Genomic DNA, 26948 nt, shown 5'->3' with positions numbered 1-26948 from the left:
GATGAGTGTCGATAAGTGGAAACTGCCCCATTTACCCATCGGAGCTCTTTGCTGGCTCCACTATGGCGGGTATTAGCGCCCAAAGAGAGTGGTTTTCATGGATTTAATGCTATTTACCCTGGAAATTATTTCTGTATTTACTAACTAACCTGATCATAGCTGGGGATTAGTTGCGAGGTAACGTTGTTAGTCACTAAAGGCCACTAGTCTTACTACCTCGTTTAGACTAATTCTAATCCAGCGATCGATGCAACATTCCAGAGTCACATCCAGTCAAGATAAGCTACAGATAAGTCTTGAAGTGGGGGAAGGTACAAGATTAGAACATGGGAGCATCAGAGCATCAGAGCATGAGAGCATGAACAATGCGGGGTAATTCAGTAAAGATAGAAACCATAGAAATCATAACGAAACTCTCTTCCTCCCTTCATTCCCCAGGTTTCCGAGGTTGATTGTCAAATGAACCATGGAGAACTCAGCAGATCAGGACGAAACTCGAGTACCATCCAAAGATGCCACTGTCAATGAAGTGATAGTCCCGTCACAAGTGCAGCCTCTTGAAGCGCAGCAGGAATATGAACGATTGTTTGGCGTCGATGAAGACGCCTATGACCAACCCACCACAACTCGGAAAGAGCTCTGGTCTTACTATCTCTACTATAACGGTAAACTGCAATCATGAAGCTCATCAATATCAAAGTCAGCGAGGTCAACTAACATTCCAAAAATCAGGTGACAATGGCGTCGGTCCAGGCTCCTACAGCCAAGCCTTGTATGTACTAGTCATCCCTACGTTAGTATAACCTCTCACCGCGCAGTTGAGGCTGATTTAGACCCTAACAGATTCCAATGGGCTCTGACAAATGCCGGATTCATACCCGACACCAATCCGCCCCAGCCCTGTACCGACTCCTCCGCCTGCGTGGTGCCCTGGGCGGGTGGTACACGATCTACATCCTCGGTCATCTTAATTGCCAACGGTCTCTGCTTTGCCTTCATGACTGTCATCTTTGTCTGGCTAGGTAGTGCTGCGGATTACGGCTCTTTTGGACGATGGCTTCTTTTAGCCCTGACGGTTGTCGCTTGGGCGCTACAATATGGCATGCTTGCGATCCGACAGCCTAGTCAATGGCCCGCCGCCATGGGTATGTATGTTGTTGCATATATTGCCTATGGAGCGACCCTGGTATTTTATGCGGCAGTTTTTCCTAGACTGGCGCGTTACATGCCGCATGTCCGAAAAGCTCGAGATGAGCTCAGAGAAGGCAAGATTAATCAACAAGAATATGATGCAATCGAGTCTTTGGAGAGGAATCATATCAGGTAATAGCCATCTAATTTAGTATCTATTCCTAACGAATCTGAAACACTGACAAATCTTCTGCAGTAACATTTCAACCGCGCATAGCAATATTGGATACCTCCTCACCTTGGTGCTAAATCTAAGTGTTTTACTTCCAATGCAGAATAATCAATACTCAAACAATCTTGCGCTCTGCCTGACAAATTCATGTGAGTCAATACATTTTCAGTCCATGCCATTTTTTGACTCTGACCATATCTGAATAGATTGGGTGGTTCTCGGAATCTGGTGGTTCTTGTTTCAACAGAAGCGACCTGGTCCCACTGTTCCTAAAGGCTCGAACTATGCCACTATCGGCTTTAAGCAGATTTGGCTTGCGATGAGAGAGATCAGAAGTCTCCCTCAAACATTTTTATACTTTGTGGCATATTTCCTGCTAGCAGACGGTCTCAACACAACAGGTATACTGTCCGCTATGTTCTTGTAAAGTATCATGCTCATAGAACTTAGGAACGCTTGTCTCAATCATCCAAAACGACTACGTATCGTTCTCGTTTTTGCAAATAACCTACCTTGGCATCACGCAAGCTGTCTGTTCCATAAGTTCAACATTCGGATTCTGGTACATCCAGCGATACTTCAAAATCAAGACCAAAACCATGTTCATGATAACCAATTTCTTCAGCGTCTTCATTCCATTCTGGGGCATGCTAGGATTATGGACTAACAGAATTGGTTACCACCATAGAGTATGTCATGTCACTCAAGTTTCCATAACAATACTGACAAGTCTCAGTGGGAATTCTACTTCTACAATGTCGTCTTCGGCCTGTTTCAAGCGCCATATTACGCTGTATGTTTCTTTATGCTTTCTCAAGATTTAAGTATCTAGCTAACTCGGGGCCTACAGTACGCCCAAACCATGATCAGCGAACTCATGCCTCGGCGCTATGACAATATGTTTTTTGCATTGTTTGGAATCACCAATCGGGCAGTAAGTGGTTACTAGGCGCATCTCCAGTTAACTCTCTCACCTACTAACTCCAAATCAATTCAAGTCTTCAATCATTGGCCCCAACGTCATTCAAGCTATCATCAATAACACCCGCAACAACTGGATGGGCTTTCCTTTCCTTTTTGCTGTTTGCACTGGTGCCATGATTGCAATTGGATTTGTGGACATTGAAAAGGGTCGCGAAGATTGCAGGAGGTTTACAGAGCAGCGGAAGGTAGACCGCGTTGTTGCGGAAGCCGGGTTGGACCCGAATACCCACTTTAAGGGAAAGAGGGTGTCGGGTGTGAATGATGACACTGTAGATGAAGTTCAATAACATAAGAAGGCTGTTAGACACCAGGGGTGCCAATGTCAGTCTTGAAATCTTCGAAGCGCAGGCACATTAAATTCGTGGCTCGGGCTACTGGGATCCACGATGGACAGTCTCACCACCGACAAGTGTATCTTATCTACTTTTCGAATCAACAATGGACACTGAAGAATACGAAGATCATCAAATAGCTCCAATTATATTTCGAAGACTCAAAGTGGCTACGCCCTTTGGGTGAGTCACTTACCGGTCGGGATCCACTTGGCTGGCCGCCATCATTCTTATATGGCAAACATTGCCGCTGATTTCAATATGCAAATGTTTTATTTCAACTCGCAAAATAAAACCTGCAATTGGCGATAATTCTCCCTTTACAATGTCAAACCAACCACACGGCCTAGGGCATACAATGCTCGACCAATTCCTTCTAGCCGATGATTGGAAAAACTTCAACCACGGTGAGCTTCCAAGGTTCCAAATCAACGTCTATAACATTTATGCTCTTGATAACTAATTTCCAACTAGGGGCGTATGGCACATTCCCCAGAAAGGTCAGAGATGAAGTTCGCCGTATACAAGATACCCTCGAAGTACGACCGGACAGATTCATCGGTTTTCAATATGCCGATCTGTTGGATACTTCTCGAGAGGCAATGGCGAACTACTTAAATGTTCCTACCAACGAGATTGTTTACGTCAAGAGTGCAACAGTCGCCATCAATGTGGTACTTCGCAACATTTCCTTCGCCCCAAGAGACATGATCATCTACTTCTCGACTATCTTTCCGCCCTGCGAAAAAATAATTCAGTCTGTCATGGAATCCACCCCATTACAGGCCCGAAAGATAGATTTGGTTCTTCCGATGAGTCACGAGGACATTGTTGCGATGTTCTTGCAGACGGTGCAACAGGCTACTGAGGAGGGCTTTAACGTCCGGATCGCCATTTTCGACACCATTGCTAGTAAGCCTGGCATCAGGTTGCCGTTCGAGAAATTGACGGAAGTTTGTCGAGAGCGTGGAATTCTCAGTTGTGTTGATGGCGCACATGGGGTTGGTCACATCCCTCTTGATCTTGGAGAACTAAACCCGGATTTCTTCGTGAGCATAACCCACAAGTAAGTCGGGAGCACAAAATACGCACGTCTCTGTGATGGCAATTCTAACCACTTCATATAGATGGCTTTACAATGCGAGAGGATGCTCTGTCTTCCATGTCCCGCGCCGCAACCAACATCTCATTCGCAACGCAATGCCGACCTATCACATGTTCATTCCGCAAAACCAAGAGCACAAGCCTTCTTCACCAACAGCGCCACCGCTTGTTGAATCCAAGTCGGTGTTTGAAAATATGTTTGAAGTCACTGCAATGACCGATAACACCTCATACTTGACAGTCCCAACCGCTTTGGAGTTCCGATCCCAAGTCCCAGGAGGCGAAGATGCTATTTTCGAATATAATCGTCGGATTGCATTCGAAGGCGGCAATCTCGTTGCCAAAATCCTTGGGACTGATATTCTGGGAGAGCCTGAATCTGAATCTGGAAAAGGTGGACCTTGTCGAATCAGGAATTGTGCGCTCGCCAATGTGCGTTTGCCATTTACTGTCGCAGACTCGGTAGCAGAAGAGACGCCAAAGATGCCAGCAACTTGGCCTGTTCTTAGCACTTCACAGGCGAACAAGATTGCAGAACTCCTGTATGAACGATTTGCCATGGATCACTCTGCGGCTGTTACCTTCTTTGTGTATGATTCGGCTTTGTGGACTCGGCTCAGTGGGCAGATATACTTGGAGCTGGACGACTTCCAGTGGCTTGGGGAGATATTGAAAAAGCTCTGCTCAAGCCCTGAGTTAATTTTGGGAGGTTCAAAGGCACTCTAAAAAGGATTCATTATTTCATATGCTTGATAATTGATCAGAATATTCCCAAGCCCGTTCGTTCAAATTATTCAATGTTTCCAAGGTCCCTTCGGCCTTTTTTCTGTTGTTCTATGTTCAAAAAACATTGCCGCTTAGTATTTAATGCAAATTTTGAAATCAGAGAAAAAAAACTTTCACAAATTCAATGTCTTTCTCAAACCTCGGCCTTCTTTTCATCGTTCGGTTGAGAAGAAGGGCCCTCAATGATTCCACCCTCCTTGCGCTGATTCTTAGCATCAACCTGCTTTCGCCATTTATCACCAAAGATTGTAGTCGCCCAGACACACAGCCCCGCGATCACAAGGAACAGGGCACTGATAGTACTAAACCATCCAACACCGATAGCCTCGACAGCCGGAAGCACGACGCCAGAGCCAATGGCCGCAAAAACATACCGGAACATGTAATTCCCCGCAACAACCTCCGCACTTCGACCAGATGACTGCATAACATCCAAACAAAACGTATTCAAACTGGGAAAACAAAAGAGCTGTGCGATTCCTTGAATAAACATCGCAAGCACCGGGACCGGAATCCCACCAACAGCCTTCTCAACAGTCCAGCCATAGACGAGAATGCAGCCGGGAATAACGATCCCAAGAAAGACAAGACAAGATTTAAGTCTGTCTTCTGGAACACGGACGCCGCCGCGCTTGCGGATCCATTTCTTCACAGTATGGTCTGCCCATCGCCCGCCCATGAACGTGCCGACTAGGTACCCGCATCCCGGCGCGATGTAGAAGAGACCCGATTCGATGGGACTGGTTAGATTGAAGCGGGGATTGAGCACGTAGCGGATGGGTGTGAGGAGGGAATACTGGTTCCAGACCAGTGCACCGGCTGCTAGGCCCGCGAAAAAGAGATTCGGGTACGAGAATAGAAGGATGCCCACGCGCGCGGGATTGACGCGGTGCCAGAGGAACTTGGCTTTTTGCTTCGAGGTCTTCTGGGCTGGGTCTGCCTTGGCGAGGTGTGGATATGTCTCTGGGAAGAAGAAAAATACTAGTAATGCGCCGACGCCGCCTAGTGCGGTTTGGAGCCAGAAGACTACTCTCCAGGAGCAGAATGTGACGATAACACCCTATGACAGATATTAATTTCCTGCAATTTAGGTTGATGGAAGAGTTGATGGAAGGAGCGTACGCCGAGGAATGGTCCAAATGCTGGCCCGATGAGGGTACCCGATAGGAACCAGCCGAGGGCCGTGGCACGAGCCCGTGGCTCGTAAATATCGCCAATGGCGGAACTACCTACAACCAGGAAAGATGTTCCTTGGAAGGCAGTAAGAACACGAAAGATGAAGTATGCTGGAAGGTTCGGAGCCAGCGCAGTGCCAATACTGAAGACAAAGAAGAGAAAAGCGCTGGTCAGGAAGATCTAGTAAGTCCGAATCAGTACTTATGTAGATCATAAAATGACAGATGAGAGGTACTCCGGATGTGTAGGTTCTCAGGTACTAATACTGACCGGTCTTCGTCCCCACACTTGACTAAATGGACCCCAGAATGGGGCCGCAATCCCCATAAACCCCAGGTATAAGGCATTGCTAGCATTGATGATACTTCCGGTGGTATTGTATGTCAATGCAACCTCTGGAACACCCGATAAGATCGACGTGGAGGAAATTGGAGCCAGAAACGAACAAAAAGATAGCACTGCAACAATGACTATCTTGCGGGTATGGGAGAAGCGTAGATACTGATCGGCGTCGACCTCGTGATACTCGTCATTGGTCACGGGCATATCATGGTGAGAAAGATGACTTTGAACCAAATGAAGGCCATTGCCGTTCTCTGATCGGCGTGATTTGGTTCTTTGGGGTTGTATCTCTTCTACCGAGGGAGCTTCCTCGATACTAGAGATTGAATGTGTTGGAGACATGGTGAATACCGAACACTATTTTGGTGCGCTACTAGGTATGCAGCGGTGGTGGTCCAAATATATCGATAAGAGGCCCGGAGTAACTTCTCAAAGGGCCTATTCCGATTGTTCAAATGCTGTTCTTTCGTGAAATGGAAGAAAATGTTTCCAATGTTCTTGAGGGGTCAAAGATCAGGCGCAAATTTCAACCTCGGGATCGTTCCGTTAGCATACTAAGTGCGGATATAGTTCCCAAAATCTGCAAAAGCTGCTCCAATTGTGGTTGAAATGTTCAATCTGAGAATCATGAAAGATATTAGGGTATATAAGCACCGAATAATTACAATCGAAGGACAATGAGTCAGAAGAAAGAAAAATTTGCACCAAATCGAGTCTTCGGCGACGGCCATCTTTGACCGAGGATCGGCGGGGTCACAGTTCAATCAAAAGGTCGGGATATAGTCCGTAAGGCATTAGAGCGTCTGAATGCTCATGCTGCAGTGAACTTTGGTCACTTCAGGGTCCGGTCCAGGCATTTCTGTAACCAATGGCTGAGACTGGATAGCGTGGAGACTTTGTTAGGGTCTGCCATGGCCGAGTCGGTGCGGAAAAGAATCCGATACTGTAGCCGTAGCGGCAGTGGTGCCGAACCGAGAGATACTATACATACTAAGTGATAAAAGCGATAACAGGAGAAAGAAAGTCGCAGTAAATAAGATCAGATATGCATTTCGGAGATTTTGGATTTTTGGATTTTTTTGTGGAATTTCGGAGAATTGATTTCGTTCTTTTTTTTTTTTCTCCCTCGATCTCCACGATCTTCAGGCAAAAATGCAGTGTTGGGGACTCTTGGAGTGTGAATACCACGAGTATCACAAGTATCACGAGTACTAAGAGTCAGCATATACCCAGTCACAACGCGCAATCTACCCCGGGAAAAGAGCAGAAAACCAGAAAACCAGAAAAAAGCCAGTGGTTCAATCAAGGGGAAAGGAGTGACAACTGTGGCTGTTCATCTGGATCGAACCAATCGCACTCATAGAACTCGGGCCCATGACGTTATCCTCTGCTCTGACCGCCAACCGTTGACATCAACTGCGTTCCCCCCCCCACTTGCTTCATTGATTTTTTGGAGTTCTTTTGCGTTTGACAAGCTGTTGGACATAATTGCCTATCTTTCTCCAAATTCTTCTTTTTTTTCTTGAATTGAAAAAATGTCGCCTAAAGAGCCTCAAAGTGCCGTGCCTGCCCACAGCAAGGGCTCGTGGACTAGTTTCCTCAAGGTGGGATGCATGCCACCTTAATTTTCGAGTTTCTGGAATTAATCGGCCTCAATTTAGTCCATCGCCTCCTTCAACGGAGATCTTTCTTCTCTGACAGCTCCTCCCTTCATTCTGTCCTCCACCTCCCTCGTCGAGTACTCTGCCTACTGGGCCGAACATCCCGCCGTGTTCGTGGCTCCCGCCAAGGAGTCCGATCCGGAGAAGCGGGCCCTCCTCGTCCTCAAGTGGTTCCTGACCACTCTCCACCAGCAATATTGCAGCCGTAGTGAGAAGCTGGGTAGCGAGAAGAAGCCTCTGAATCCTTTCCTTGGTGAACTGTTCATCGGTAAGTGGCAGGGTGATGCCGAGACAGGCGAGACACAGTTGGTCAGTGAGCAGGTCAGGTACGTGTCGTTCTTCCCGCAATCCACCCGGAGTAGACGAATGAAATCCTCACAACTATATTTTTTTTCTTAAAGCCACCACCCTCCCGCTACCGCATATGCGATCTCAAACGAGAAGAATGGCGTCGAGGTAAGTTTATCACGTGTCACGCAGTCACAACCTTAATCCCAATCACGGTCACTAACACGTGCTCTCGTTATATAGCTCCAAGGATACAACGCCCAGAAGGCTTCCTTCTCCAGCACCATCCAGGTGAAGCAGATCGGACACGCCCTTTACACCCTCACTCCGCCCGGTTCCGAGGAGAAGGAGCGATACCTGATCACCCTCCCCAACCTGCACATCGAGTCCCTGATTTACGGAACTCCATTTGTTGAGCTCGAGAAGACCGCCAAAATTGCCAGCAGCAGCGGCTATGTCTCCAAGATCGATTTCTCCGGCAAGGGCTGGTTGAGCGGCAAGAAGAACACCTTCACCGCGAGCCTGTACAAGGCTAGCGAAGGCGAGAAGAAGCCCATTTACACCATCGACGGCCAGTGGTCAAACACCTTCACGATTAAGAAAGCCGGCAAAGTCGTGGACTCCTGGACTGTCGAGGACAACCAGACTACCCCGCTGACTTTGGCCCCGGTTGACGAGCAGGATCTGTACGAGAGCCGCCGCGCCTGGAAAGAAGTTGCCGAGAACATCCAAAAGAACGACATGAACGCTGTCTCCCATCACAAGTCGCGTATTGAGAATGCCCAGCGTGAGCTGCGTCGCGTAGAGAAGACCGAGGACCGCGAGTGGGAGCGTCGCTTCTTCACGCGCTACGAGCCCAAGGATGATGACGCCACCATCCAGGAGCTTGGTCGGTCGCTGGATCTTTCCCCGGATCTCGATGGAGATCAGACCGGTGGAATCTGGCGATTTGATGCTACCCGTGCTGTTGATGCCAAGCCACCCTACCACAAGGTTGGACCTGAGGGTCTTGGCCTTTGAGCGTAGATGGATCTTACAAGGTAGATCTGTTTGGTAGTTGAGCTACGCTCTCCCTGGTTTGCGTTCTCATATGTTCATTTTGGGGTGTTTTTCTTTTTCTCGTGGTTCTAGGGTGCCAGGACCACGCTCTTCCCTTTCTCCCTCTCTCTCTCTCTCTTACCTTCGGGTTATCTAGTCCTGCCCCTTAGCCCGAATGTCTTCACACATAGAGTTTCGCCTTGTGATGTCCTTGGTTATGTATTTGGAGGACCATGCCACGCATTTTGATTGTATATAGTCCCGGTCGAGGATCTTCTTGCTTGCTTATACGCTTGAAATGAGCAGATCAACGGTTGCATAACCTAATTATATGATGTTGAATATTCCATCTGTCTTCAACCTTGGGATATTCCTGAGATCCAAGGTTCCCTTCATTCAATGTTTGGTGTAGATGCCTCAAGTTCAATCAATGACAACTGGTATACATAAGTAGTGTACGCTACGGAAAGGTTTACAATGAACATTGAACATAATCCATCTTCAAGCTTATCCCCTAGAGATATTCTATTGAGTCTTGCAATATCTGGTTCGTATAGGTGCGTACATAACTCATCACACTTTTTGAAAGGCTCATTAATGAGAGGGATCCATCACGATCCACCCCAGCCATACCCAACAGTCATAGACAATGCATATGAAAGAGAGGTCGGAAAATGAAAAAAGGGACACACAAACCTGTCTTCACCTAGTGGCACATTGAACCTCAATTGACACCGTGAGCTAGGGCGAAGAAGAAAAAAAAAAAGAAAAAGAAAAAAGATAAAAAAGGACAAGGGTCAGGTGAGGTAGAGAGAAGAGAGGACACTGGGGAAAATTGATGGATTTAATACAGACCGCCTCGAGCGTGACAGTAGCAAAAGGAAAAGAGCATGGGGAAGTCGAAAGGAAGAAAAAAGAAAACGCGAGTACCCAGTCCCCCCCCCCAAAAGTCAAAGCCAGCCAAGCTCCCAGAAGAGAGTAGAGATTACACAGATGTGAGGAAAAAAAGATGAAAAGAAAATGATAAGAGGTTTTTTTGGCTTCCTTGTCTGTCCTGCGGACAAGATGTCATCAAGTATTCCCACTGATCACGACAAGAAAAAAAAGAAAAACCCCGCCCTGTTTTTGATTTTCTCAAATCACCTGCAAAGTGCAACGCCATATGTGTAGTATGGCAGGGAAGGAGAAAAAGAAAAGAAAAAGAAGTCATTCCCTGAGCTTAGTGGCCGTAGTTGTTACCCCAGCCACCACGGTTGTTGTTGTTTCCGTAGTAGTTGCTGAATCCGGCACCGTAGTTGTTGTAACCACCGGTCTGCGAAGCAGCGCCTTGGTGACCACTGAGACCACCGAGACCGCCATACTGGGGGTTCAAGTGACCATAGCCGCCGAAGGATTGCTGACCCTGCTGGCCCTGCAGCGGGGGAAGACCGGTCTGGCCCTGGGGCTGGCCGGGAACGTTGTTGGTGGCAGAGCCAGGGCGGTTGGCCTGGGCAAGGGACGGGCTAGGACCGCCAGCCTTGGGAGCCTCGAAGCCCTTAGTCTCCTCAGCGGTCACGGGAGCCTGCTGGCCAACAGAGGGGTTCTGACCAAAGCTACCGGCCTGAGACCGGCTGAAGACATCCGACATGCCAGTACCGAAGGCGTTGCTGCCAGCGGCTGTCTGTTGGTTGTCGGCAGGCTGAGAGCCGGTGCGACCACCGTAGACTGAGTCACGTCCAGGGGTGCCCTGGTTGAAGCTGGCAGCAGCATTCGCAGGGGAAGAGGTGTGATCGTAGGAGAACCCGTGGGGCTGGCCGTACATGTTACCCTTACCAGCGTAGGGACCGTATTGGTTACCGTAGCCGTACTGGTTGTTGTGGGGCATGCCGTAGTGCTGCTGCTGCTGCTGTTGTTGCTGCTGCTGCTGCGCCTGGTTAGGGTCGTCATAGCGACGAGCATCGTCGTACATAGGGCGGTTGCGGTTATACTGGGGCTGCTGGTTCATTTGGTTCATGTACTGAGCATAGTGGGGGTTGGCGTAGTAAGGGTTATAGCCGTAGCCGTAGGCACTCTGCTGACCCTGCATGTGCTGGGAAGCAGGAGTCTGGTTGGCAGCGGGCATGGTCGGGTTGGGGGTGTTGTGACCACTGTTGGTGGCATCGACGGGAGCGTAGCGGCTGGGGGCCTGAGTGGAGGGGATCTGAGGCGCAGCCTCAGCACTCGAGACACCGAATCCAGGAGCTGCACGGGGAGCAGCGGTGGCATTCTGAGTCTGGCCGTAGCTATCGTAGTAGTTGTAAGGGAAACGCTGCTGGTCGGCAGCGTAGAAGGGAGAGTACTCGCTACCGGTGGTAGCAGCGGGTTGGGTAGGGGCCTGGTTGGCGAAAGGCTCCTGGATCTGCTGCTGGGGCTGGCTGGCAGGAATGGCGAAGGGATCGTAGGGTTTCTGGGTCTCGGTGTAACGGGAGAAGTCGGAGAAGGAGTCGGCAACGGGGCCCTGGGGAACCGGGGGCAGACCAGGAGCAGGTCGGGCGGTAGGGGTCTCGGTAATAGCCTGGGTGGAGGGAGGAAGGGAAGCACGAGGAGCGACGGGGGAGTGCTGAGGAGGTTGAGCGCGAGTTTCGGCCTCCTCACGGTTCTCATCAATGTCCACAGCGTCGCCATTCAGTCCCATACTTCCAAACTGCACGGCAGCACGGTCAACGGCGTGGTTTCCGGGCATCACCACAGCCTGTTGCTGTTCCATCACACGACGCTGGAAGCCTGGAGCACGAACGCCTTGCTTGTATGCGCTACCGGGAAGACTGGAAGGAGGGGCACGAGAAGGAGTAGCTTGAGCAGCAGCCACAGGATCCAAAGCACTGCCAACGGTGCTGGCAGCAGTTGCAGTAGGAGCCGGGCCAGACACATCGGGAATCTGCTCAAGGTTTGTCTCGGTCAAGTCCACCTGAGGGGGCTTAGCGACAACGGCGGGAATGGCAGGGACAATAGGTTGAATGGGCTTCGCAATGGGGGTCTTCTGCACCGGAGCAGGTACCGGGGCGGGCACTGGGGCAGGTTCGGGGGCCTTTTGCTCAGGCACAGGCTCGGGAGCCTTCTCAACCACAGGCACAGGAGCGGGCTGCGGAGCCTTCTTCTGCGGGGGAGGAGCAGGAGGCGCGGCGAACAAACTAGCCCAACCCTTCTTTGAACCCTCGGGAATCACACTAGTTGTGGTCTCTGTCTCGGTGGTTGTGGCTGTAGGCTCGTTGTCAACCTCCTCTGTCACGTTAGATGTAACGGGTTCGGTCACCGCCGCCGCAGGCACAACAGGCTCTGCAGTGCTAACGACGCGAGTTCCATTAGTCTGAGCACCAGCACGGCCACCACGACCACCACGACCCCGGTCTCCACGGGCACGACCGCGGGATTCCAATCCACCACGACCACGGGCTGCACGGATGGGAGCTGAAGTCGACTCGGTCGGAGTGCTCTGGGCCTCCTTGACCTTGGGGGCCTTCTTCTTGACCTCTCCCCACTGCGACACATTACCTAAATGATCTTGATTAGTACGAGCCATGGAAGGGGTAGGGTGGCTAATGCGCCGAGCGGCGATGCGGCTTTGGGGGACAAACCTTCGGTAATGCGCTCAATTGCCTCTTCAAGTTCACCATTTGAGTCTTCCAGAGCGAACACCAGATCCTCATCCTTCCAGTCGGGGAACAACTCGCGAAGAGTAGGCAGAGTATCAGAGTACTTCTTCTTCATCTGGCCAATTTCACCTTCATCAAAGGATGAGACGTCTGAGCTGTCGGGGTTGGATCTGCTGTTTCCACCACGGCCACCTCTGTTGCTGTAGCCACCACGGCCACCACGGCCAGATACTCTGCCTCGGGCAGAGGGTCTGCTTTGAATGTCGGACATTGTGTTATGAGGGTATGTGAGATGAAGGAAATGGAATTGGGAAGGAGGTCACGATGGCGTCGCAAGGGCTTCGGCGTGGGAAAGATCTGAGGAAGGTAGGGTGAAAAAGTGTATGATGCACCCTCGCGCAAGAGGTAAAGCACCAAATAGGACCACAGGCACACTGGCCAGATAGTAATCCAGAGATAGAAGCAAAAAGCAAGAAAAGGCTTTGGTATGGAGAGAAGGGGGAGAGCGTTGTGAATGGGGAAGGCAAAAGCTAAGTTCTGATGTGTTGCTCCCAGTCACAGCTGGTCTTGGCGCTGCCTGGCTTTTTAGCGAGTGGCGCCTATTGGGTGTATTGCTTGGTCTTTTTACTGCAAGTTTCAAAGACATGGAAATTAAGACTATAGAGAAAGCCACTTCTAACTTGAAAGCTTACACTTGGGAATATTCGATTCATCTTAATTATTCCTATCTACAATATACAACTCGATCCAGTCATAAGATAAATCTCTTCGCTCCCATTTCAACTTGGGATTGCACCACTTTTCGGTCTGCTCGTCATCCACTTCCGCCCCAAACTGGGATCTTCACCGCCCACCCCTCGCGGCGATCTTCCCCTTCACAAGTGACAAGGGGGTTCAACAAACCCAACTTGAGAGTCGTCACATAATAAGCCTTCTTTGGGACTCACCGCATAATCCACAAATCATGAAGGGGACCTCGATTTTCCAGTTCAAGTCCTGGCCTAAGATTAACCAGCCACTACCTCGAACTCCAAGAGAGTCTCAGCAATTACTCAACGCCCTCACATCCTCATTTCGTCGTCAGTTGGATCACGCATACCCGGTATCTAATTCAGACCACCATGAAGGCAGCCGACAACCCTTGAATACCGATTCCTCACTTCATGCAACCGATCAACACTTGCATACCATTCTAGACAACCCACTGTTTCGCATCGTACCACCCAAAGGCATCACTCCAGACCATCATGCTGTCCGAGGCATCGATGAACAGAATCGATTGGCCAAGGAACCCATGGTTGTGTTTGATGAGCTAGCGGCCTCAGGCTCCGTTACACCTTCTACCATCACCAATTGCTTGAAATCTCAGCTTCTACTGGTCCGAGCTCCTGCTGAGAAAGATGTCAGCGAATCGATGAAGACCTCTCGGGCAGCATCCCGCGTGGTTGAATGGTTTTGGGCTTCCGATGGGGCCTCTCGGCAGATGTTGTTGCATTCACGAGCGACTACCTCGGCTTTGACCAAGTTCATGATCGCTGAGGGTCTTCAAGACACCATCATCCAGTGGATTAAAATGCTCTTGGCCCGCGACTTGGGCGGGTATAATGGTCGAATCACAGATGCAATCGCCCAACAGAGTGTCAACCAAGTGCTCATCGACTTTATGGATGCCGAACTTCGATATGGAGAGGGCCTCCCATCAGCCTTGAAATATTATCTACGTGTCTGTCAGATACATTCAATGTCGCCTCATCCAACCAAGTCCGCAAAGCCAATCCTGCTGGCAGCCGGAGCCAATCTGAGTCGGGCGGCTATGGATGCCAAACCGTTGAATGAGAAGGTCACTCCTTACCTATACGACGAGTACTTGGCAGTCATTTCTTCTTTGGCATCTCCCCGATCATTGTTGTTTTCGAGCGTCTCCCTCTGCCATCCTAGTAAACCAGACACGACGCCTTTCATTCGTTTCGTGGAGTCCCTTTCACCCGCCAAAGTTCAGGCTTGGAATGATTCCCGCCGGGACGCCTTTCTTCGCATTGCCTGTGATGCTCTCCGCCTTCTGATCGATCAGAAGAAAATTCGAAATGCAACTGATCTGGCTCGCCATGTGCAACTCTTGCTCCCAGGTGATACAACAGACAATGCTGAGGGATCTCGCATCCGGTCTTCCATCAGAGAGGAAGATGGTATTTTCAGTCATTTGGAGCTGAGCTTAACCTGAGGTCCCCATCTGTTCTATGACTATGACTATATCATATACTAGTATGTATTAACAGTGACAATTCACTACTGTCTATCATACCTAGGCACAAGACTAGGGAGATAGGGTCGTGGACCGTCAACCCCAAGGCAGACATTCACATTTTGGCAATTCGTCGCCTGGGTCCGCAATGATCCAGAATCCAAAATTAGTGGAGGCTGGAATTCACTTGAGTCATACCGGTTTCTATTCGAGAGGAAAAAATATGTTTTCTCTTTTAATGACGGCAATTTCATGGCTCAGCATCTCCCGGAGCACTTCAGTGCGCTATGACGAAGATCGCTCCAGTTCTCCGCACTGAGACTCCACCAGCCCTGCGCCATCCGGATAAACTCCTCCGAGATCTCCTTGGCATACCTGCCAGGTACCAACTACTTGGGGAAGGGGTTTTTATTTTTATTTTGTTGGAAAAGCTATGCATTTAACCGGGGTATAAGGGGAATGAAAGCAGAATGCATTTGTGCAATGAAAGTGGGTTGCGGCTATAGAGGAAATTGGAGCAAATCAGCTTTGTGTGACGAGAGAGTCTCAGCATGGGGGTCGCAGAGGGGGCGAATCGGCCCAGTCGCATTGCGAGGGAATCGGGTTAGCGTCTCCATCTTTCTTAGTAAACGTCACCGCGCAACCTCACTTCTCCCACCCCGACTTAAATCGGTTCATTTCCTACTTCATTTTCCCCCTGGTAGTCATTCTGTATCACTTTAATTGCAATCGCCTTGCCATCGCGATTCCATTTATTGTCAAATTTATCTGATACCAAGGCACGTGCCCATACTTGACATCATCAATTCATCATGGCCAGTGAAGGTGTGCCCGCGCAAACCGCCCCTCCGGCTCCAGGTATGTGCTCCCTAGCTTCATGTGTTTACCTCCAGGATGAATTTACGACTTTAATCGAGCGTTCATCTCAATGGAGATTTCCAGCGGTGCTTGCCGCGTTTGATTCCTCCATTATATGATGACTAATCAGAAACAGCCGAACCAGTTCACAGTGTACTGCATCCGGCGTCGCCAGACAGTGAGGCTACTACTATCGAGAAAGGCAGAGCAAACGCCAAAATCGACTACCCCGAGGCTCCTCATCCCCAACCGCCAGGCATTCCAGCTGTGGAGGCCACTCTCGATGCTCCTGTTGCGTCCTCTGAGCCAGAAGCTCCAGTAGCAGCCCAGGCAGAGGAGACCAAGGCTCAGGAACAGGCCGAAAAGGAGGAAGCCGGAAAAGAAGAGAAAGAAGAGCCCCAGACTGGTGACAAGCGTGATCTTGACTCGACTACAGCCCCAGCTCCTGCCACTGAAGAACAAAAGGACGAGCCTGCTGCTGCTCCGGAAAAGACAGAGGAGCCCGAGACCAAGAAACAGAAGCTGGAGACGGAATCCGAACCAGCAAATGAACCTGAAACTGCTCCGGCTACAACTGATGGTACCAATGGTAGTGCCAAGAAATCAGCTGATCGTCCCAAGAAAGACAAGGCGAAGGACGTTGTCAAGAAGGCAGTTTCGACTGAGGGAATTGGCAGCCGTACTCGGAGCCGAACCCAGGGCGCCTAAGCCATTCGATCAGCCTGGAGATGTGTTTGTTCAATTTTGTACTTGTTATTCTTAACGACGATTCTCGGTGGTATTGATCCAATACGAGACGCATGAAGTCTCCACTGCCCATAGAGGCAACATAATGATGATGATTATCCAAAAGATTAGCTCAGTGCTACTGAAATGTCATTCTGAAAAAATTCAAAAGTAAACTTAAAACCTTTCAGCTCTTGCAAATTCAAAATTTGTACACATTTAAATTGTCTGTTCGATGGATGATCATGTCTAGATCTCTCTTATGCTATTAGTATGTACTTGGAACGCATCTAAGCAGCCTTGGCTGCGGCCTCCTCCTCCGCAAGCTGCTTCTGCAGCACCCAAAGCAAAGGTCCCTCCTGTACATCTTCTCTCTCCATGAAGACCTCCACAATCCTGACTCCCTTGCCATCCTTGACCCTCTCATTCTTCAACACCTCCTGTAGCTCTCCCACTGTCCGTGCCTCAAATGTGTTTTCATTTACAGCCTCCTCATCGGCTCCGAAGTACTGGAGAGCCTTGGTGTGTCTCCAGAAGGGGACATCGTTGTATGCCTGCTTCCTTCCGTGGATCACACGCTCAATTGTGTAACCTTCATTATTAATGATAATGATTAGGATGTCTAGCTTCTCCTTAATCATCACGCTAATCTCCTGCGCTGTCATCTGGAGACTACCGTCACCAATAATAAGAATGGCTTGGTTCCGTGCACCGGACGCCGCGTTCAGCTCGCGCTTTGCCAATGCTGTACCCAGGGTGGCGGGGAGCATGAAACCAATTGACAGCCAGGTCACAGCACCGAAGAGTCGTGATTTCGGAGGCAGCTTGAATGATCGGCCGCCATAAGCTGCTGTGCCGGTTTCTGTGAGGATGATGTCGCCCTCGCGGAAGAGCGGGTTAACAAGTCGGAAGAAGTTCTTCTGTGCAACTAGATCGGTGGATTTTATATCGTCGAGTGTGGTGACTTGCTTGGGTGGACCTTGGGCGGTGGTTGTGCGAGAGGTGTCAAGTTTGCTCAAGATGGCGGAGAGGACTTTGAAAGAAGAGATGTCGCGGTAGATATCTGATCCGATTTGAATGGTGCTATCCCGGAACGTGATAGCCGCTGCGGGCTTGGGGATTGTCATCTCGAAGTAGCTGTTTGTGTCACTGTAGTGAGGGCCGAATGTAAGAATCAGATCGGCTGATTCGAAGTATTCCTGTGCGGGTTTATCACCGAACGACGCGGCGTACAGGCCGTATACACTGGGGTGTGATTCGTTGACTAGGCCCTTGCCCCAGACTGTAGTCCAGGTAGGGAAGTTGGTGGATGTGATAAGAGTTTCGAGTTGTTCAACGATTCCCAGTGCCTTGCTCTCGCCATCGACAAAGATGACGGGCTGTTTGGCAGAATAGATCCGTTCTAGAATGCGAGAGATAACCTCGGATTCACACGCAGGGCTTGGAACATCTGGGACCTTGATTGGTGTCTTGAGATTTGCTGCCGAGACAAGGACGTGGGGCATGTCATCGGGGAACTCAAGGTACACGGGGCGACTATGAATAAGAGCCTGTTGCAAGACCCAATCAATCCTGTCTGGTGCGGTTGCTGCGTCCTGCAATTCAGTTTGCGCGATGGTGATATGTTTGGACATGGCAGCAAATCGCTTGTACTCGCCATCGGCGAAAGTGTGATGCATCAATGCGCGACTGTCCTGGAGTGGCCGGGGTGGGGTACCAACGATGTGGACAACGGGAGACCTTTCGGCATATGCGCCAGCGATACCATTAGAGGCAGACAGCTCTCCAACACCAAAGGTGGTGATCAAGGCAGACAAACCATTGATCCGAGCATATCCATCTGCTGCATATGCGGCGTTAAGTTCGTTGCAGTTTCCCACCCAGTGCAGACCAGCAGGAACAACATAGTCCAACAAACGTAAATTGTAGTCTCCTGGAACACCAAAGATAGACTGGACACCCAGCTGGGATAACCGGGTGAGCAAGTAATCTGCGAGCTTGACGGTGTCGGGGGAGGTCATAATTGAAGGGAAGGTAGTAGGTGTGTGTGTGTGTGTGTGTGTGTATGTAAGAAAGAGAGAGAGAGAGTAATAAAGAATGCTAGATTATAAGACGCGAGTGGAGATCCAAATATATAGTCCCCGCTTTAACTTTACCCCACCATCTTATCGCCGACTGGCCGATACTCCGGAGCTCCGTCTATAGCCGACAGCTTTTTCCTTTGCGGACAAGACTCCGCTTAGTCGCAATTCTTAATGGCATCACGTCTAGCTGCCTGTGAAGCTTGTCGAAAGGCAAAGGTCGCCTGTGATCACCAGCAACCCGTCTGTTCGCGATGCAGTAATAGTAAGGGCGTGTGCATCTACCGCACCACGCCATTTAAGCGGAAGCGCGTCGAGAAACCGAGGCAAGTGGGACCGACCGAACATTGCAACAAATGGCTGGATTTCGAAGGCGAGAAGATTAACGAGGCTTTTTTTTTATAGCGATTTGTCCTCACCAGACCCGTCGCCATCTTTTACTCCACGGCGTAATCCATACCCCAATCCCGGATACTTGGGATCCTCTAGCCATGCGGCCATATTCAAGCATATCACGACTGATGGAGATCAGAGCGCGGGTGCTCATACCGGAAGCTCCGAGGCTCTAAGTCCGCAATGGGTTGGTGATAACCACTTGGTATTGCAGGGAGCTGATGTTCTCCGGCATCTACTCAATGCATACCCGCTATCGGCCATGAAAGACCTGATCATGTTCTGGCTGGCAAAGGGAGCGAACCTTGCGCTGGCGGAACCGTTCGTTGCGCAGTGCGCTGAGAGTGTGAGCCACCTTTTCGCCACGAATGATGAGAACTGGCATTTGATATATGCGCGTCGGTTGCTCCATAACTCTGCTCAGCCGCTGCGGTTCCATCAATCCATGGCTCTGTCTGATTTTTCGATGCAATTCATGGATCATAATTGTCGCTGGGAAACGATTGGAATTTTCTTCGCCGCAGTCAGTCGTGCTACCATTGATATTCCGTTCTTTCCAGCCTTATACACCAAAGAGGAGGATCAGTATACTTTACGGCGGCTAGCAACAAAGCTTAGTGATTTTGCGCTGGAGATCTCGCTTTCATTGGATTGCCTGAATGATTTACAACTGATTGTTCAGTATGAAAATTTTATCGTCCATTCCTACGTGGACGGTGATCAGAGTAAGCTTCTATTCATTGACTTACATGATTAATCCTATAAGCTAACTCGCCAAGGTTACCACTCATGGCGCAAACTCGGCGATGTCATCTCCTCAACCTTCGCAATGGGATTTCATGAAAACCTGGAAGCAAAAACCGGCACCCCGAGATTCCTCATGGAACTACGCAAGTCTGCCTTCGCGCGGATATACTCTGCAGACAAGAATATTGCTATTTTCCTTGGCCGGCCACCACGAATGAACAAACGATTCTGCCATTTCCAAATCCCGTCTTGTCAGACCAACTCTCAGCCAGATACATTCGCAACAACTGCAGCCTACAACCGGAATAATGATAATTACAACACCTGGGACCTCGATTCCAAACCCTGCTATATAGCTGATTCACGGTGGTCTGCCCTTTGCGCATTCTTGAAAGAAGAGGTCTGGGAATTATTGCAAGATAAGCAAGACGCAGCATGCGTGCAAAGAGCGAGGTATGGTTTGATATTTGATATTCTATCAATTTATTTCATGAGTATTCTCGTTCTAATCAAATGGAACGCCAAAACAGTGCAATTCAACGAAAAGCAGAAGAACAATGGCTCGCGCTCCCTTCCCCGCTTCGTCTAGAGGGCAGTTTGAAACAATGCATCCGGACTCCCTTCGATAGGGATTTTCTCGCCCATGCTCGTCTCCAACATCTACATGTCATCTTCTTACTCCGTCTCTTATTATTGAACACGCTTACCGAACCTGATATCCCGATCATCGAGACGGCGGGACAGATGCTTGCGCTCGTCGTCGAATGTATTCTTCTGCGTGATCAATTGACTAATTCTGGGACCGGTCTGATTTGGAAGGCAAGGGCTCTACATATCTCATTTCTATACCAAATTTCATTTGAAGCTAACACTATCATTATTATAGGTCGCATATTATGGCCTCCCCGCTGCGGGAATCGTGCTCCTCGCCCTCATAAAACAACATACACATACAACGCAAAATATTGCGCGCACGAAGATCCTGCAAGACCTTAGCGTCTTTGTGGCCGAGGTGCAGATTGGGACGATCGTTCGACCAGGGGATCCGAATTTTGCACTTCTTTCTAAAGCCACGCAAACTATTCAGCGGTTCCTAGACTCCTTTCACTCTGATGGTGGGCATGGTGCGATGGATTCTCAAGGTGGTCATGAGGAGGGAGCTGGGAACGATGACTGGTCTGCTTTGCTGAGCCAGGATTTGTGGGATTTCGAGGCCGGCTTTTGGCAGTCTTTGGCGGACCATCCAGCTTTGTTGGCGGTTGATCCGCCTTTGCCTGGTGTCTAGGTGCATAGCAGTGTTCGTCTCTTGCTGTTTTTTTGTCTATATATCATGATACCCAGATCCTGTACATAAGATTGGTTGAAATATAATAAATTGAGCGTGTTCATTGATGTCACCCGTGGACGTGGAAAGTATTGGAATCAAGTCTAGAAAATCGCTCCCGAAACCACCAGGATGAGAAATGTGATTGTGCATATGTATGAGGGACGGATAAAGGGAATGCAAGGATAAATATAAATGTATAACTCCAACCAGAGACAGGCTGTACAATGCCTAGGCGGGACAGCAATGAAAATGCCAAAGGACAAGCGTGAGGGGTATGCATGAGAGAAATAGGACACAGAGAGGGAGAAAGAGAGGTAAAAGGAAGAGAGACCGGAAAGGTAGTATACATTTATTGCAATAGATCATTGCTGGCGGTCTGGATGATGTTGGCAACACGATTGATCCAGTGCTGAGCGACAGACCAGTCGCCGGCGTTGATGGTATCGCGAATGGCGGGGAAGATCGAGGGATCATACCCAGACCATAATTCAGGCCCGAATACAACGTGGCGGAATTGGGTGCGGTTGGGAATCTGATTGAAAAAATAAATTAGTTGACAATAATGATTGAGTAAACAGAAACGATTAACACTTACGCCGCCGCCTTCTTCTAGATCCAAGAGATGTGTGTCAAATGTGGCCATGCGTAAATTATGGTTCACACGTTGAAGCGCCATGACATTACTCTCGTATCCGCCGGAGCCCCAGACAGCATCATGCCAGACCTGGTTCCAGGACTCAAACTTGACAGCATTAGCTTCTAGCCCTGCTGCTGCCTTGAACATGACCTCCAAATTGACATCTGCTTTTTTGGATTTGGCGAATGTTTCCAAGTCCTTCACCCATCCGGTGATGGATGTGGCATATGCTTGAAGATCGAAGGGGAGCATAGGGTTCTCAGAAACATCCAATAGGAGGAGACTCCAGAACTGTGCAAGAAGTTTGTGGTACTGGAAGCCCGGATCACCAAATTTCTCCATCCACTCAAAGGATTCGTAGCAACTGTGGTAAGGATAGGGCTCGCCCTCGAATCCAAAGTCGATACTGGATGTACCCGCAATGTCCTGGAAGGCTACATAATCGCTGCCCGCACCAAGTGGTTCAAGCTTGCTGCCCTTTTCTATCCAAATGTCCTTCAGGGTTTTGTTGGCAGTGGGGTCAGAGAGACGTCCCAAGATCTGCAGCAGAGAGCGTTGGAAAACGGGCGACCCAGCGGCCCGGAACTCAGAGCCGGACACACCGACGTCAACGTTGAGGTATGCATATGCATTACTCCGAAGATGCTCAACATCCTTTTCAACGTGTTCGGTCGAGCCAATGAGGTTGTATTCTTCACCATCCCAGCTAACAAACTCAATGGTCCGGAGTGGCCGCCAACCGTAAGTGAGCAGCTCACCAAACGCCCGAATAACCTCTAAAAAGACTGCGGTACCACTGCCAGGATCAACACTTCCCAGGCACCACGAATCCCGATGATTGCCGATAATGATCTTCTTGTCGCGTTCTTCGAGCCCAATGATTGTCCCGTGGACGTTATAGATGGGCATCCTTTCCACTTCATCTTGCAGGTTCATCAAATGGACAGTCGGCGACTTCTGATCGCCGGTCCACCACCCTTGAAGTTTTGGTACTCCACCGACCCATTCCTTCGGAACTTGGGAGCCATGACCTTCTAGGGCTTGCAACAGCCGTTGTGCATCGCGCCAGGCGATTGGAAGGCTGGGAATTTTTGTCAAGCCAGGGCTATCTTCGGGCGCCAGCCGATGCTTCTCCTCCGGGGTAGATGCCCACCCGGGGCTAAGAACGTCTCCTACAACCTGAGACATGAGGCTGACCCCGCCTCTTTGAACCCCATCGGCCGGCATATAACGTCCCTTTGGATAGGCTGGGCCTCGAACAAATCCGTCTTGGGCTGGATCGGAGTAAATTATACATCCTGCTGCGCCAGCCAGCTCCGCAGCTTTAATTTTCAAAGCTCGATCCGGTTCCGTTCCGTAATATCTGACAAGCGCGATAGCGCCGTCGAGAGAAATGCCACGGTCGGCAAGCAGCTTAAAGTCTTCTCGAGAACCAAAATTGGCATACACTAGAGGTCCTGTAACGTTGCCGGATTTGGAGTGGCCGTGGAATACGGGGGTATCTGCGACATTCTCCTCAAGGGTGGCTTCCCACGCCAAAGCTGGGGGATCGATGATGGCGACCTTGCGACCGTTGTCGCGCGGGTAGTTCAAGTAAACCTGGAACTCCTCCCGTTCGACCTGGTCAAAGTTGGCTTTGTGCATAGCCTGCTCGACCCATTCTGCCAGGTAAAAGCTACCTTCAGTACCGGCGATGTGGGGGAATGAGGTGATGTGTTTGAGGGTTTCGGCGATATTGGTGTCATTGATATTGCCCTGGATGAAATTTTCAACTGATGATGAACTGTAGGTTTGGCCCATAATCATGCGATTATTAAGGTTGAAGATATCCCCAATGAAGAACACATAGACCAATGTCACCACCAGCATCAGGGCGAACAGTCGTATTAACATGAGACATCCCTGATCCCGCATTCGCGAGCGTGCATCTTGGAGATTGAAAGTGAAGCGAAAGCTAGAGAGGTTTGGTAGATATCGTTGTAAGGGCCGATGGATTGCGGAAAGCGTTCGAGTGAGAGTGGAAAACCGCTTGGAGAACCGGTGTCGTAATCGGGGGCGACCGTTGGAAGATGTCGCAGAGTCGTCAACATCCATCTGATCTAGTTCCCTGCGCAGCTCATCGGCGGAGCCTCGGGATGAACCCGATGCCGAGGAGGCAAGGTCATCGAGACTGCCGCGAACGGATTCGACGGTTGGGGGTTGGTATTGAGAGGGCTCACGAGCGAGAAGCCCCTGACGTTCGGCATCGCTGCCATCACCTACTACTAGGTGTTCACGCGAGGATGATGGCTGACCGGTGGCTTCTTCGTAGGAGGGGATAGGGAGTTCCTGGTATTCGAACTTATCGTCGCCCATGGTGGCACGGGGTGGGCCAGGAGTAGCCGTGGCAAGTGGAGGGCGCGTATGCGGAGATCTTCCAGATCATGATCTGTTTGTCAGAAATATGAAACGAATGTGCCGCATCCCGTTAAATGAGGGGGATATGAATATGGTTGTGAGGGCAGTTGAATGGAGGGTTGATGGATGCCTGCGGTCTGCCCCGGACTATCTATCTCCTGTTCCCTCTCTCGTGGCGCAGTGACCCACGCTTGGCCAAGTCGTATTTCCCCCCCCCCAAAACGCGTGTTCTCTCTATGTCACTCATTTTCGCAATCGATAAGAGCTGGTATATAGAGACATTAAACCAACGACTTAGAAGCCAGATATTTTATTAAATGAAATAAAAAAAAGAATCAACGATCATCCTTGGTGTTTTCCTAAAGCAAACGAGTTCCCACTCCATACTGCGGAGTGACCGGAGTACAAGTCAAAATTGGAGCTGAAGAATGTTAATCCGGGCATACTAAGCAGTACATTGAATCCGTACTCTTCTCTACAAAGTATCTCCAAGTCTGACACCAAGGGTTTTGTATACATCACTTCATCTCCGGGGGCGAAGATATCCGAAGTGATGCCACTGCAGATTTATTGCATGAAACGGAGTTAGTCGGATCTGAAGATCCACCGCTACCAGGGAAACCAGTATTCTCAAGTAAAAACATTAAGGGGAATTCAGGGAATTCAATGAAGAGGCCAAGGTGGATACAAGATAAGATGTGGTTCTGGATTCTACACCGTAGATTGGGACTGACCAGTTGATGACTCCTGTACCTAAATCTACAAGAGTAGCACTGGAGCAAGTACCGTACATTTTAACATCTTCTTTAGCTACACCAATCTCACATTCACATGGCTTTTTATACCAAATCTTAACTTTAATAAACAAAAAGTTTCAATATCCTCATTTCTTAAATCTAACAGGAATTGACCCCATCTTCTTTCTCTTCGGCTCAAAGGAAAAAAACAGTAGAAGTGGCATCTCCACTAAGGAAAAAAAAAAAAAAAGGAAAGGGTGACAGATCGTACACTGTAGATCCGAGTACACAACATTCTCCTTTTTCTGTTATAAACTCGCCCTCAATTCCAGTGTTTGGTCTTTGGTTCAAGATTTCTTTTTCCTCTGCACGCTCTTCCCTTCTTTTTTCTTGGTGGTTGTGTTATACTCCTTTTTTAAAAAACATTCTCAAATAATTTCTATACCCCTCCCCCACCATGTCTGCCCGCCCCCAGAACATCGGCATTAAGGCCATTGAGGTCTACTTCCCTTCTCAGGTTTGTACCCCCTGAACCTTTTTGGTCTTTTCGGGCCTGAATGAATACAAAAAAAGAAGAACTTTCATATCTGACAATTCCTCTAGTGCGTTGATCAATCCGAGCTCGAGAAGCACGATGGCGTCAGCGAGGGCAAATACACCATTGGTCTCGGCCAGAAGAAGATGAGCTTCTGTGATGACCGTGAGGGTATGTTGGACACTTTGGAAGTCTTGTACATTGCAAATTGGAAAAAGAAACTAATATTTGAAACCACTAGACATCTACTCCATGGCTCTCACCACCCTCTCCTCCCTCCTGAACAAGTACAACATCGACCCCAAGACCGTCGGCCGCCTCGAGGTTGGCACTGAGACTCTCCTGGACAAGTCCAAGTCCGTCAAGTCCGTTCTCATGCAGCTGTTCGCTCCTTCCGGAAACACCAACATTGAGGGTGTCGACAACGTCAACGCCTGCTACGGTGGTACCAACGCCGTCTTCAACAGCATCAACTGGGTTGAGTCCTCTGCTTGGGATGGCCGTGACGCCGTTGTTGTCTGTGGTGATATTGCCCTGTACGCCGCTGGTGCCGCCCGCCCCACCGGTGGTGCCGGTTGTGTTGCCATGCTCATCGGTCCCGATGCTCCTATTGTCTTCGAGCCCGGTCTCCGTGCCTCTTACATGACCCACGCCTACGACTTCTACAAGCCCGACCTCACCAGCGAGTACCCCGTTGTTGACGGCCACTTCTCCCTGAAGTGCTACACTGAGGCCGTCGATGCCTGCTACAAGGCCTACGACGTCCGCGAGAAGGTCCTCAAGGCCGGTCAGAACGGCACCAACGGTGCCGCCGACGAGTCCCAGACCGCTTTGGACCGCTTCGAATACCTCCTCTTCCACGCCCCTACCTGCAAGCTGGTCCAGAAGTCTTACGCTCGCATGCTCTACAACGACTTCCTGGCCAACCCCTCCCACCCCGCTTTCGCCGAGGTCGCCCCTGAGCTCCGCGATCTGGACTACGCCGCTTCCCTGACTGACAAGGCCGTCGAGAAGACCTTCATGGCCCTGACCAAGAAGCGCTTCGCCGAGCGTGTCTCCCCCGGTCTCCAGGTTGCCGGTCTCTGCGGTAACATGTACACCGCTACCGTCTACGCCGGTCTCGCTGCTTTGCTCAGCCACGTCTCTTTCTCCCCCAGCGAGCCCAAGCGCATTGGTCTCTTCTCCTACGGCTCCGGTCTTGCCTCTTCCCTCTTCAGTGCCAAGATCGTCGGTGACGTCTCCGTCATGACCGAGAAGCTCAACCTCAAGGAGCGCCTCGAGGCCCGCAACGTCCTTGCCCCCGCTGCCTACGATGAGATGTGCAAGCTGCGCGAGCACGCTCACCTGCAGAAGAACTTCAAGCCCTCCGGTAGCACCGAGACTCTGCTTCCCGGAACTTACTACCTCACTGAGGTTGACGACATGTTCCGCCGCAAGTACGAGATCAAGGCCTAGATGGTCAGCTCGTTCCGTTCTTTTGCCGTTGGATATGATTCCCTCCCTTGTTTAGACGGTTCAGAAAAGATTCCCCACCAGCGTTTTTGATGAGTTTTGCCTTGGAATAGACTGCAAAGACAGCTTTT

The 26948-nt window shown here is 49.9% G+C and overlaps 11 protein-coding genes across 11 annotated transcripts; 7 read left to right on the top strand and 4 right to left on the bottom strand.

The window, feature by feature from the left end:
- Nucleotides 1–466: 466 nt before the first annotated feature.
- N7466_008890 (uncharacterized protein) lies at nucleotides 467–2634 on the top strand (the record flags this gene model as incomplete). The annotated part of the gene is made up of 10 exons (XM_057168279.1): nucleotides 467–665; nucleotides 733–772; nucleotides 844–1145; nucleotides 1203–1323; nucleotides 1388–1512; nucleotides 1570–1764; nucleotides 1814–2052; nucleotides 2100–2156; nucleotides 2214–2297; nucleotides 2362–2634. 10 exons carry the CDS (start codon nucleotides 467–469, stop codon nucleotides 2632–2634), a joined length of 1635 nt encoding a protein of 544 aa, XP_057018910.1.
- Nucleotides 2635–3004: 370 nt separating this feature from the next.
- Nucleotides 3005–4509, top strand: N7466_008889 (uncharacterized protein; the record flags this gene model as incomplete). Its single annotated transcript, XM_057168278.1, has 3 exons — nucleotides 3005–3086; nucleotides 3154–3745; nucleotides 3807–4509. 3 exons carry the CDS (start codon nucleotides 3005–3007, stop codon nucleotides 4507–4509), a joined length of 1377 nt encoding a protein of 458 aa, XP_057018909.1.
- Nucleotides 4510–4702: 193 nt separating this feature from the next.
- On the bottom strand, nucleotides 4703–6429 carry N7466_008888 (putative MFS transporter; the record flags this gene model as incomplete). Its single annotated transcript, XM_057168277.1, has 3 exons — nucleotides 4703–5629; nucleotides 5692–5925; nucleotides 6016–6429. 3 exons carry the CDS (start codon nucleotides 6427–6429, stop codon nucleotides 4703–4705), a joined length of 1575 nt encoding a protein of 524 aa, XP_057018908.1.
- Nucleotides 6430–7622: 1193 nt separating this feature from the next.
- On the top strand, nucleotides 7623–9056 carry N7466_008887 (OSBP family protein; the record flags this gene model as incomplete). The annotated part of the gene is made up of 4 exons (XM_057168276.1): nucleotides 7623–7691; nucleotides 7749–8074; nucleotides 8150–8204; nucleotides 8280–9056. The coding sequence occupies 4 exons, from the start codon at nucleotides 7623–7625 to the stop codon at nucleotides 9054–9056; spliced, it is 1227 nt and encodes a 408-aa protein (XP_057018907.1).
- Nucleotides 9057–10293: 1237 nt separating this feature from the next.
- On the bottom strand, nucleotides 10294–12956 carry N7466_008886 (putative RNAPII degradation factor Def1; the record flags this gene model as incomplete). Its single annotated transcript, XM_057168275.1, has 2 exons — nucleotides 10294–12584; nucleotides 12668–12956. The coding sequence occupies 2 exons, from the start codon at nucleotides 12954–12956 to the stop codon at nucleotides 10294–10296; spliced, it is 2580 nt and encodes an 859-aa protein (XP_057018906.1).
- A 693-nt stretch (nucleotides 12957–13649) lies between these two features.
- N7466_008885 (uncharacterized protein) lies at nucleotides 13650–14906 on the top strand (the record flags this gene model as incomplete). Its single annotated transcript, XM_057168274.1, has 1 exon — nucleotides 13650–14906. One exon carries the CDS (start codon nucleotides 13650–13652, stop codon nucleotides 14904–14906), a length of 1257 nt encoding a protein of 418 aa, XP_057018905.1.
- Nucleotides 14907–15739: 833 nt separating this feature from the next.
- N7466_008884 (uncharacterized protein) lies at nucleotides 15740–16493 on the top strand (the record flags this gene model as incomplete). Its single annotated transcript, XM_057168273.1, has 2 exons — nucleotides 15740–15785; nucleotides 15922–16493. The coding sequence occupies 2 exons, from the start codon at nucleotides 15740–15742 to the stop codon at nucleotides 16491–16493; spliced, it is 618 nt and encodes a 205-aa protein (XP_057018904.1).
- Nucleotides 16494–16801: 308 nt separating this feature from the next.
- On the bottom strand, nucleotides 16802–18532 carry N7466_008883 (alpha-keto acid decarboxylase family protein; the record flags this gene model as incomplete). The annotated part of the gene is made up of 1 exon (XM_057168272.1): nucleotides 16802–18532. One exon carries the CDS (start codon nucleotides 18530–18532, stop codon nucleotides 16802–16804), a length of 1731 nt encoding a protein of 576 aa, XP_057018903.1.
- A 234-nt stretch (nucleotides 18533–18766) lies between these two features.
- On the top strand, nucleotides 18767–21017 carry N7466_008882 (uncharacterized protein; the record flags this gene model as incomplete). The annotated part of the gene is made up of 5 exons (XM_057168271.1): nucleotides 18767–18918; nucleotides 18998–19710; nucleotides 19765–20185; nucleotides 20263–20551; nucleotides 20619–21017. 5 exons carry the CDS (start codon nucleotides 18767–18769, stop codon nucleotides 21015–21017), a joined length of 1974 nt encoding a protein of 657 aa, XP_057018902.1.
- A 391-nt stretch (nucleotides 21018–21408) lies between these two features.
- N7466_008881 (M28 family metallopeptidase) lies at nucleotides 21409–24051 on the bottom strand (the record flags this gene model as incomplete). The annotated part of the gene is made up of 2 exons (XM_057168270.1): nucleotides 21409–21591; nucleotides 21655–24051. 2 exons carry the CDS (start codon nucleotides 24049–24051, stop codon nucleotides 21409–21411), a joined length of 2580 nt encoding a protein of 859 aa, XP_057018901.1.
- A 1236-nt stretch (nucleotides 24052–25287) lies between these two features.
- On the top strand, nucleotides 25288–26820 carry erg13 (hydroxymethylglutaryl-CoA synthase; the record flags this gene model as incomplete). Its single annotated transcript, XM_057168269.1, has 3 exons — nucleotides 25288–25347; nucleotides 25434–25536; nucleotides 25607–26820. The coding sequence occupies 3 exons, from the start codon at nucleotides 25288–25290 to the stop codon at nucleotides 26818–26820; spliced, it is 1377 nt and encodes a 458-aa protein (XP_057018900.1).
- Nucleotides 26821–26948: the final 128 nt, after the last annotated feature.

This window comes from Penicillium verhagenii (genome assembly GCF_028828195.1).
Source record: "Penicillium verhagenii strain IBT 33310 chromosome Unknown utg000008l_segment0_segment0, whole genome shotgun sequence".
NCBI lineage: Eukaryota > Fungi > Ascomycota > Eurotiomycetes > Eurotiales > Aspergillaceae > Penicillium > Penicillium verhagenii.
Note: the sequence above shows the minus strand (reverse complement) of the source record. Positions and strands in the feature narration are given on the sequence as shown.